This window comes from Bactrocera dorsalis, chromosome 5 (assembly GCF_023373825.1).
Source record: "Bactrocera dorsalis isolate Fly_Bdor chromosome 5, ASM2337382v1, whole genome shotgun sequence".
Lineage (NCBI taxonomy): Eukaryota > Metazoa > Arthropoda > Insecta > Diptera > Tephritidae > Bactrocera > Bactrocera dorsalis.
Genome location: NC_064307.1, coordinates 2,195,909 through 2,207,663, shown reverse-complemented (window position 1 = coordinate 2,207,663; position 11,755 = coordinate 2,195,909). Strand labels below are relative to the sequence as shown.

The window sequence follows — 11,755 nt, the reverse complement described above, 5'->3', positions numbered from 1 at the left end:
ACACGACACAGATGTGCGTTCGATCGATATGTGTTCGATTGCGATTTACTCGTGTATGGGCTTGTGCGCATACCAATACATGTTCGCGAAAATGTTTGATTTTTTACGATCGGCGTGCACGAATGTATGTTGTGTATGGCACTGTATGCACACAAAATCTCATTATTCTCGTGTCGCCGAATAGGAAAGGTCGCGGACGAACAATTTTCTGTTTGCTTGTCGCACATATTCAATGTTTAAAGAATGAACGCAGAATAGAATTGTATGTTGAATATGACGAAACGATTTCATACAGATCCAACGCACAAGTGTGTCTTGTACGGCATTTTTCATCGAATGCATTCAATTCGTGTTCATTAACAGTGATAGTACGTGTTTTTTTCAGTGTTTGGTATTGTTCTATTACATTTTTCGATCAGCTGTTATAACAGATGGAAAGTTGCACGCTCGTTCAAAACACAAATCATTTGCCCTTTGCTGCATTTATTTCGAATTTTAGCCACATTTTGTAAATTAAAATTCAAAAATGCAGCTACTTTTACGTGCGGGCGTGTTACAGCATTTTAAACACTTTTACGGAAGACGATTTTTAACGCAAAGTGCGACCGGTATTGAGGTAAAACGTTTCTCACCAAGCAAGTAAAAGTGCACTAATATGATATAATTCCATTTATTAGGTATCGGAGCTTACAAATGACGTTAAACATGAAATTGAATCTCATTGGCGTACACAAGTGTCACAGGGACAATTTGATCCAGCGCGAAATGATAAGTTTTATGTGCTTTCAATGTTTCCGTACCCATCTGGCACGCTGCATATGGGTCATGTTCGTGTTTATGCAATAAGCGACACGGTAGCCCGCTTTCATCGTATGTGTGGCCAGAATGTATTTCAACCCATTGGTTGGGATGCATTTGGTTTGCCTGCCGAAAATGCCGCAATACAGAGAGGTGTAGAGCCTGCAGAATGGACTGATGCAAATATCGCCCAAATGAAGAAACAACTGCAAGCCTTAAGTTGCTCTTTTGATTGGAAACACGAAATGTCAACTTGTTCACCGGAGTATTATAAATGGACACAGAAATTATTTTTAATGTTGTACAACAAAGGATTGGCATATCAAAATGAGGTTAAGTTCAATTTGAATTTATAATTAACTAATTACACATACTTTGGTAATACTATATAAAATGTCATTTAACTAAAACTAGGCTTTAGTGAATTGGGATCCCGTAGATAATACTGTGCTGGCCGATGAACAAGTGGATGCAAACGGTTGTTCTTGGCGTTCAGGTGCTAAAGTACAGAAAAAATTACTGAATCAATGGTTTATACGCACGACAGCATACGCCAAAGCTTTGCTAGACGGTTTGGAAGATCCTACACTTCAAGATTGGCGTGATATTATTAATTTACAACGCCACTGGATTGGCGATTGCGACGGTTATGCATTTCAATTACTTACTTCCGCAACAAATTACTTACGCATTTGGACAAGGAATCCGGAACACTTGAAAGATCCAAATTCTTTTATAGTCATTAAGCAAAATCATTACTTATCAAAATTAAGTAATGCTTCGCGTCTTACGGTGGAAAACCCATTCGCTGGCACTATCATTCCTGTTATTTTTAGCGATCAAGCTAATTTTCCAGAGCACTGCGACGTATATTTAGCGGCGCCCAGTTTTCGGGAACAGGACAAGGAACTGCAGGAAACCTTTGGACTTGCATTCTTTGCGCACACAAAAACTTCCATTGCAATAGATGCCAAATTAGCACGCGAAGAAGTTTTAGAAGCGGCAACGCGTCTAAAAATTGGTGGCTACCGCGTGTCTTCCAAATTGCAAGATTGGCTGATATCCCGTCAGCGTTACTGGGGCACACCCATACCAATAATACACTGTAAAAAATGTGGTGCCATACCAGTGCCTGAGGATCAACTGCCAGTGGTGTTGCCAGATAAAAAGTTTTTGGAGACACAACGTGAAGAGGCATTGCGCTGTACTTGCCCCAATTGTGGTGACACAGAAGCGAAGCGTGAAACTGACACAATGGATACTTTTGTTGATAGCTCTTGGTACTATTTGCGTTTTTTAGATCCGAGCTACACCGGTGATATTGTAAATAAGGAACTGGTGCAAAAATGTATGCCCGTTGATTTATACATTGGTGGCAAAGAGCATGCAGTGTTGCATTTATACTATGCGCGTTTTGTCAATCACTTCCTGCACAGCTGCGGTCTATCGCCCACACCCGAACCGTTTTCGCGCCTACTGGTCCAAGGTATGGTTATGGGTAGATCTTTTAGGGTTAAGGGTTCCGGACGCTACATTAAGGAAGACGAGGTGCATTTGCTACAGTCAAAATTAAACCCTATGAAATAAAATAAATATATTTTTTAAATAGGTTGAAATCGTGAATGCCAAAAAGAATCAAGCGCGCCTGAAGGAAACCAAAGAGCCTGTCGTCATGACATGGGAGAAAATGTCCAAGTCCAAGTTCAATGGTGTCGACCCCACTGATATGTTTAAAGAATATGGCACTGATACCACACGCCTCATATCGCTGGCTGATGTGGCGCCTACTTCGCATCGGAACTGGTCTAGCGCAAGTACAAAAAATAACTTAAAAAGTATGATATCCATTCATAACTTACTCCCTCAAATAGCTTTCCCTGGCATACTTAATTGGCAAAAGCGTCTTTGGTTGACCTTAAACGATTTCTATGCGGCGCGTACTGTTGTTGGCGATGCTGGAATGGAAAACGTTGACACCCAAAGTAAAGCATTTCAAGTTGAGGACGACAAACTGTTTGATGCGCGCAACTTTTACGTGAAGGGCGCCACATTTAACTACCGCCACACACATCAATTAAGCGTGGCTATCTCAAAGATGCAGGGGCTAACCAATTCGCTGCGGGTAAATTATTCTATTCTTCAATTTTTTTTATTTATAATTTTTACTATTATCATTTTGTAAACAGCGTACACCGAAGCATATTGTACGTTTTAGTCCACAATATGAACGCGCCTTAGCTAGTCAAATTATCATGCTCGCACCAATGGCGCCACACTTCGCATCGGAATTGTGGTCGAAATTCGTAACAGTACCGCATCGTTTGAACGCGTCCACTCCAGAACTGCAATGGGAGCGTGATGTGTTAGCGCAACGTTGGCCGAACATTGACGCAGACTATAAGCTGGACTTGACCATTAAAGTACAGTTATAATGATGTTTAACGTATATTTTTTAAAATTAATTGTTAACATTTTCTAATTCGTTTAGGTGAATGGTTTTGAAAATTGCGCTATTAAAGTAGCGCGGAGTAATTTGGATCGAATAACGCATAACGATGCGATGGATATTGCATTCAACACCGCCTCTGTTACTTCATATCTAACCGATAAGAAGATACGTACGACTAACTTCGTACTTTATCCCGGAATCGAAGCTATACTTAATATTTATGTTGACAAAATCAAACAATCCTCTGCGCAAACAACTAATTCCGATGAGGAGATTGTTAACAAGTAATTTTTTCATACAATAATATGGTATATGTGTAGCGTATGCAGTTGTAAATGGTTTTTATATGTAAGTGATAATATTTATCTAAGTAATTGTAATTATAATGTAATTAAATCCTATTTATTAAATGGTTGCTGACAATTTTAATGCAATAAAATGAAAATGTTGTTGTGACAAAGCGTTCAAAATTTTCTCTATGGAACATGCAAAGCGATTAGAATGCATATTTGGAGAGAAACATTGGTTCAAACTAACTTCCAACAAGCACTGACCTCCATTCACAGTGGAGCCATCAACATCTTCACCGACTCCCTTTCTTTGAATGGCGTGCTTGGAGTCAAACCACCACCCATTGCAGACGTAGAGTTCCCTTGACCCTTGAGCAGCTTCATTCTGAATACTGTTGCAGGTTAAACTCCTACTTATCCATAATAAACCCGGACATTGCGTGCAATGAGGCTGCGCATGTCACTGGACGCCTCTTTGCATACCCACCAACCCCACTTATCGGACACTCCCCTCCCTTTGGTCCGACCCCGTTGAAACTGTACTTTTCTTGGGCCAACCGCTAAATGGCGTCGACGACTACTTAGCTAAACCTTACCACCCTAACGGGGATTAGGTACCCGTTACAACAACAGAAACATTGGGTTTAGAATTATTAACTTTGTTTTTATTTGTGTAAATGTCTATCTCTATGCGCTCATGGAATGTTTTTCATTACATTTGATTTTTATATAAATTAAATTTTAATTTTTTAACCGACATTCAGGGTCAAACTACCACCATTTACTAAAATTTCGAAAATAGCTGTAGGTGATGGAAAATTTTTTGAACTCACATTAGTAATGAGGACACCTCAAATACCCTACAGACCTCTTTGTACATCAGTCGCATAATTTTTCATTCAGATTTGTTGAGTAGTGTAATTAGATTAAAAAATGTCATTTACAGAATTACATCTACTTATCGTTTAATTTTTAAAAATTTGAATTCCCGAAGCCATCTCCAGCAGGACCTCCTATGAAAAAGTGTCATATTTTCTACTAAGAATTACTTGAAAACCAAATACAAAAGAAAAGATATTGATCGTAGGACTTGTCAAAATTTTCATTTTTGACAAAATGACGTTAAAAAAAAGTTGTTTTCGATGAAAAAATATACACCACAGAATGTCGAAATTAATGGCAAACTTCTATTCCTTCGGTCTTTTTCTGACTAATATAGCTAAAAAGGTCGTGGGAACATTTTAAACCGATCGGTCCAGCCGTTTCGAAGAGGTTTTTCTCACCGCAAACTCTCTGAAAACATCGTTTCGGGAATATTTACATATATTAAAATTTTGGGAAGAAATCCAAAAAGTTGAGTTGTATTTTGCTTTCATATCAATGCTTTATTATAACTTTATAAATTGAGCTACAAATTTTATTCAACTACATTATTCACTACATATGTATGTATGTATGTAAAACTGTATAAGTGCATCGCGCTTTCTTAAACCATTAGCTAATCTAAATAGGTGTCTTCGTTAAATCTAAATTCGCTTCGAGTAGTTCTAGTACTATTGTATTGCCAAACACAGGACAACATCGCCAGCAAACGAACACGAAAAACAAGCGCCATTAATTTCTGCTTTCGGCGCCTCTTCACAGGAGTGCAGGCCCACACAAAGGACGCCTACGGTACGCCTGCCATCTAGTCGCGCGCCAGCAGCCAGCCCACGCAATGCATGCGCTTTGTGTTTGTCACTTCATGATTTCGTTGATTACACTGTGTAAATATTCGTCGAGGTGCGAGTAATCGAGCAGAGCGTTGCGTACAATGTCCAAGAGCATGCTTGGCCACAACGTTTCCAGCATATGCACTTTCTCTACAGCGTTCACGGTGTTCTCCAGCATGGTGGCAAAGTGCAAGCGTCCGCGTTCGCGCATACTAAGCGTATTGATGTTGGCATTAGTAGCGACGCCTACGCTGGCCTCGCTCACAGCATAAGGCATTGGCTGTTGATGCTGGCCACTAATACCGTTGACATTGTTGCCGCCGTTATTGGCATTAGTAGTAGTGGCGCCGGTGTTGGGCCTTTTCCATTGTAACGCCTCTTTGCCAACAACAAGGCGCAGTGATTTGTTTTCCGGCTTCATTAGCCACTCTTTAGGCGACATTTTGCTGGCCGTACATGTTTCGTCTAGCCGCAAACGTGCCAGCAGCGGCTGCAACATGGACGGCGGCATTGCCCACAACACCAAATCGGAGAGACCCTCATACAGCGCATTGGACGCCTCGATGTCCGCCTCCGTGACCGCAACACCATTGATCAGCTTAAGCCCCCAGTGCGACAGTCGATAAATGGCGTATTCACGCCACAAATCCTTTGTGGTAATTGCATTTCCCTCCGGATCGATGGTGAGCGCACTGATGCCTTGCAGTTCACCCAATGCATTCAGCTGGCCGATAAACTCGATATTCGTTTCGCGAAAAACGAAATTTTCCGCATTTGGGAAGCGTGACTTGATGCGCGCCAGCACGGTGGCGGCGATATTGTTGAAATTGATGTAGCTAAAATTGAGCGTGTGCACATCCTGCGCTTTCGCTGCATTCCACTGTTTGTCGATGTAGCGCAAAGCGCCTTGGCCGTACACATTCAGGTAGCGACCGCAAATCTCGATGAGATAGTCGCCGCCCTGCTCGCGTTCGCGTTCACGTTCACGCTCACGCGTCTCACGTTCCGTTTTGTTGGCAGCCGACGCGCGTTGGCCGCCTGCCGTGTTGTTGTTGTTGCTGTTGCTTGTGTTGATTGGCGGTGGCGCCACTATGCAAGTGACAGTCGGCTGTGCAGACGCTTGACCATTGCACGGCGTCGACGTGGCGTTTGTGGCAGGTTTGCTGCCATTATTAGCTGTGCGCCTGCCGCCACACGCCTCATTTCCGTTATTAGCTACGGTGGCTGGACAGTTATTTGTGGCACCACTGCTGGCGCCCACGATTGTCTGTGACCTCGTTAGACGGCGGCATGGTGTGCGCGACGTTGCGCCTACAAAACCCGACGCTGTGCCATTTGTTTGTTGTGGCGGCGGCTGGACAGCAGCGGTGTTCGTTGGCTCTTTAAAGCCTAAACTTAGTAAGCCACCGTGGTTTGTAATTTGCGCTGTGGCTGCGCTTACAACTGAAGTGGTAATACTAGTAGATGTTGTTGTTATTGTTCCGCTGGTAGCTTTTTGTTGTGGCATCACTGTTTTGCGAGCATTAGAAGTGGCGCGGCTAGGAGTCAGCGCTGATGAGTTACTCTCCGTCTGACTGATGGACTCGCCAGCCTTTGCTGTGCCATTTTCTGCCACCGCCGCGTGCGTTGGTGGCTGTGCATCGCTTGCATTGTCATCATTTGTTGCTTGCTTTTGCTTTGCGGTAATTTCGTCCGCTTGCAACTCTCCGCCTACTTTGGTCACTAGGTCGCCGTTTACAGCAGCTAGTTGTTCGTGCGCCACCGCCCCGCCATTGGCTGTGTTTGCCGCTGCCCCAACAGCATCGGCCTGGCCTGACTCATTTGTTGTCGTCAAATCGTCTGCCTTTTGCTTCGCATCAATTTTTCTCCGCCCAACTGCATTTTCAGTCCTATATTCATTGTTGTTGTTGCCGCGCCGTCGTTGTTGCTGTTGCTGTTTCTGTCTTGCTGTCTTTTGGTAGTTATGTGTGTGCGTAACGCGTTGTTGTGCCGTTAACTCGGCGGAATCCTCATTGTCCGAGCTGAAGCAGCTGGATGAGGAGTGTACATTGGGCCCCAAACTCGAGCCCGACGAGCCAGAAAAGCGCGCACTGTTTAGGTTGCTGTTGTTGTTGCTGCTGTTGTTCATGTCAACATTGTTGCTTTTGCCTTCGCTGTGCTTGACATCGTTGCTCACATTATGCGGCGGCGGTGGCTCTGCATTATGCGCCTTTGTCGAGAGGGGTGTCGGCGGCAGCGGTCCTCTATCAGCCGGATTAGGCTTAGTTATTGATGTCTGCCCTGATTTCGTTGGCTGTACGCGCGTCTGTGCGTGTGTCTGCGTCTGCTGTGGCTCCATTTCTCGCTGTCTGTGTTCTTGTTGTTGCTGTTGCTGTTCTTGCTGCTGTATGGGCGGCAATTTAATGAACTCTTGTAATTCTGCATCCAACCCAGTGGCCACAAGCACGCCAGCACCTTCCTCGGTCGCATCACCCACCGCCTCATTGGACTCATTTATGCGCGCCAAATCGCTGGGCTTCGCAATGCGTGGCGCTGTCGTGTGCGTAGTTTGCGGCAATTTCTGTTTTGCCTGCCTTTGCAGTGTCCCACTCTGTTGTAGCGTCTGCTGTGACCTTAGCAACTCCCAGTTGGTGCGCGCATTCGATATGACCTCCTCACGTTTGATGCACTGATACGCGTCGGGCGTGAGGTGTGCATAATGCGTGTCCGAAATCTCTTTATTTCGTCGCCAAGACATTGCCGCGGCGCGCACTTGCTCGGTAATTGGCATTTGACTAAGCGTTTGTAGGCGTGGCAAGTAGCTTACCAGGAATGAGACACAGTCGCCCGCCAGCGAAACAGGATTATTCTCTATGGTCATCTCAAGTAGATTTGTTGCTTTAGCAATCGACGCCATGTCGTCAACGCGATGCAGCTCATTGTGGCACAGCCAGAGTCGCTCCAAGGCTGTGAGATGTTGAAAGCCATTGATGCGCTTGATTTTATTGCGCTTCAAATTGAGTTCACGCAGTTCCGTCAAGCCGCTGAAATCATTCGGTCCTATTTGACGCAACAAATTGCCAGCCAAATTGAGTGACTTCAGCTCTTGCAGACAATTGAGCTTGTTAGCAACGTTATTAATTTTATTGCCATGCAGGTCAAGCACGCGCAGCGTTTGCCTCAGTGAGGCGAGACCGCTGATGTCGTTGAGTCGGTTTTTACCTAGCAACAGCACAGAGAGCGTGGGTAGCCCGTCCAAGTTGCCTATGCGCTCGATTTGATTGTCGTATAGATCGAGAAAAACCAGGTGCTGGAAGATCATGCCGTAAGATGCTACCAGTTGTCTATTCTTAACGGTCAGCTGTTGCAGCGGATCTTCCTCTTCTCGGTCGCTGCCGGCGAATGTGGTGCCATTAGTGTTAGTTGTCGATGTTGCCAAAATGGACGAGGGCGACGAATCGGTAGTGCTGGTCAGCGCGCTGGTGCTGGTGCTCGAATCGAAACTCTTTAAATGCGCATCAGCACCTGTGGTGCACAGCTTGACACGCGCCAGTTGGGTCTTTAGCAGATTTTGTTGTATGCTTTGCAGATTTCGTGGTATATTAGACACAAAGCTTTTAGAGCGTTTCAGTGCGAAACGGCAGGGCGTCGGTTGGCGCGCCAGCGGCAGTAGCGGCGCATTGTAGTGCAGATTTTTCAGCGTATTTACAGTAGTGCTTGCGGCGCCCAAACGCTGTTGCAGCAATTGCTGGTAAAGATGATGTGGCACCGCTTGTGGCAGTTGTTGTTGTAGCTGTCCTAGTGGTGTGGGTGGGGGTGGCGGCGGTATTAGCGCATTGCCATTCAATTGTCGCACGCAAGTTGGACGCAAAGCAAGCGATAGACGCGCACTGGCGCCGGAAGTAGTACCAGCGGTGCCGTTTATTCTTCCCAAGGCCGCGCGCTCATTTTGACGACGCAATGGTTTTGGCGAACACACGCCGTTAGTTATTTCGAGAGCATTTTGCTCACTGTCCACAAGCTCGGTGGGTACTTCCGGTGAGTGAGTACCTTCGGCATGCGTTGTTGCGGTTACCGCGGCTGGTTGTATTGGCGGCGTCGGTGCTGGCAAAGGATCTTCTTTCGGTATGTGAAAAATATTGATGAGATTATGCTGCAGCGAAAGCAGGCGCAGCTGTGTTTCATTCTCGAATATCGGTATCGCGCTTAGGCCGCGTCTATCATAATTAATGCGATCCGGTTGCTTTTCACGCTCTTGCACCGCGCGCGTAATACGACAAATGCCATTCGGCTGCAATGTAACAACAGCCGCATTGCTATTGCCACTACCGTTACCATTTCCGCTGGCGCTGCTATTGTCACTACCACCACCATTAGCAGCGCATGCAACTGCCGCTGCACCGCCATGTTCAGCATTTAACAGCATATTCGGTGATAAATTGCGATGCGCTGTTGTCGGTCGATTCGAGGCGGACGAGGAGGTGGATTTCGAGCGCTGACGCGTGACTGTTGCGCGCACTGGATTGCGTCGCAAACGAGCGGCCACAGCGGCGCGCGTACTGGCGGCATTTGCTTTGGCGAGTTTGCTATCAATGGCGGCGCCCAACAGCGGTGCATTGAGTGCGTTGGCTGGATTTGAGATGTTGGCGCCTTTACGTTTACTACTAGCTGCTGCATTTCCCGGCTCGGTGGTGCTCAATGTGGTATACGAGCGTCCAAAGTTGCGGCGTAGGCGCGTCGTTAGACTAGGAACAAATGGTTCGATTTTCAGCAGTGACGTCTGAGGTACGTAGGTTTGTGCAGCTTGCGGTGTGAGTTGATTTGCTTGCAGTTGTTGCGCAGTTGCCGAGATTGCGGTAGCGCTGTTGGCAGGAAAGGCGCTGGCGACCGCATTCGTTGCGGCAGCATTCAGTTGCTTTGTGGTGGCAGCGTGCGTTGTAGATTTGGCAGTTTTATGTATATCGATGGCACTCGGATTGGTGGCAGCAGTACGACAAACACCACTACCACCACCATCCCCCGCACTGCCGCCACTACTAGGGCTTTTAATGTGCTCCTGCCGCGTCAGTACTGCGTGCCGGCTGCGTAACTTTGATATGGACATGCCGTTATATGCTTTCCCTCACAAGTGCACAGCTTTGCTACGCGTTGCTGTGAGTATATCTTCTGCGCTACCGCTCGCTCCACTACCGCCGCCACCGCAACTGTATATTTACCAAAGTTCAGGCAGCTCTGCATATTGCTACAGCACTCTGAGTTGCATAGCTTGTGCTTTGACTAATATTGTATTTGGTGCTGCAATTGATTTGCCTGCCAGCGTTCTGCGGTAGCTACTGCAAACTTTATATTTCACTCGCTCTGAACTTGCGTTATTGCGCAACTTTGGTGACTTGCTTTGGTGCTGCCTTACAAACAGTAATAACTTTTCTGCATTTGGCGAACTTTCTGCAATAAAAATTGTCTACGAAACCTTCAAATGGAAGTTCGCATTTGCACAATGATACCCACCTCAGCCAGCAAATGATATCGTGCGCGCGCTTCACTGGCTTCAGTTCGTGAATGCACGCACAGGTGCTCAGCCTCCCCTGCGTTATTCTGGACACAGTTCTTGATTTAGCGACCACTATCTTAAGGTTTCGTTCGTCTTGGCTGTGAAAATACCTGATATTCGAGCGCACTCGCTCTTATTTGTTTTTCCAGCGTGCGTTCCTTTGTTACTTGACGCGCGGCGTTTCCATTGCGTTTGCAAGTATTTTTGCTTCTTTGCTTGCTCGCTCGCTCGCTGCCCATGCCATGTTGTTTTATTAGTTTGTTTATTGGGGTTATGTGCGGTTGCTATAGCCCGTCTAAACCAAATTCGATATGTAGCCAAAACGGCAAAAAAGCAAAAAACAAATCAAAACACTCATTCACATTTCCTGCCCTGTTCGCAACTTCCTCCATTCGTAGTCAATCTGCCGAATCCGACCAATTCCGTTCGCATAGTCACGACAGTTTTCATCAATTTCCTAACTGTTTTCGTATGCATTCCGCTCTCGGTTATTACTTACCGTCAAGTTGCTGAGTTTGTTTATTTCGGTGCGTTATTTGCCCAGATATGCAGGGGGCAGGGGGTAGGGTGATATTTAGACAAGTTAGCAAATACCGCAACAAGCTAGGAGTTATCCAAATGAAGGTGAACATATGTGTACGCGTGGGTGAAGACAGCGAGCTTAGCGCTGCAGGAATGAGTACAATTGTGAATAAGGGTTTGGAAAGAATTTTTTATTTGACAAATCGTGTTTTGTACCCTTTGGTAATAATACCGTTGATGGTTCAGTGGATCAAAACACTAAAGATGAGCGTGGTTTCATTTAAATTATTATTGAAATATTTATAGAGCCCTCAAAAAAAAAATGCGAAACTTGACCAGGGAAATATTCAACATTGTGTTGTTCCACAACCTGTCGAAAATCGTGCAATACTCGTATATGTTTTTCAAACACAACTTCTAGCTGTTCTAGTTTTTCAAACACGGAGTTAAATGC

General features: G+C 45.5%; 2 protein-coding genes across 2 annotated transcripts; one reads left to right on the top strand and one right to left on the bottom strand.

The window, feature by feature from the left end:
* Positions 1 to 412: 412 nt before the first annotated feature.
* On the top strand, positions 413 to 3,707 carry LOC105232704 (leucine--tRNA ligase, mitochondrial). Its single transcript, XM_011214485.4, has 7 exons — positions 413 to 616; positions 678 to 1,130; positions 1,213 to 2,346; positions 2,408 to 2,612; positions 2,670 to 2,920; positions 2,985 to 3,218; positions 3,287 to 3,707. Exons 1-7 carry the CDS (start codon positions 527 to 529, stop codon positions 3,533 to 3,535), a joined length of 2,616 nt encoding a protein of 871 aa, XP_011212787.2. The 5' UTR covers positions 413 to 526; the 3' UTR covers positions 3,536 to 3,707.
* Positions 3,708 to 4,956: 1,249 nt separating this feature from the next.
* LOC105232816 (uncharacterized) lies at positions 4,957 to 11,300 on the bottom strand. The gene is made up of 2 exons (XM_049458061.1): positions 10,737 to 11,300; positions 4,957 to 10,673 (listed from the first exon to the last, which is right to left on the bottom strand). Exon 2 carries the CDS (start codon positions 10,330 to 10,332, stop codon positions 5,275 to 5,277), a length of 5,058 nt encoding a protein of 1,685 aa, XP_049314018.1. The 5' UTR covers positions 10,333 to 10,673; positions 10,737 to 11,300; the 3' UTR covers positions 4,957 to 5,274.
* Between the last annotated feature and the right edge of the window lie 455 nt (positions 11,301 to 11,755).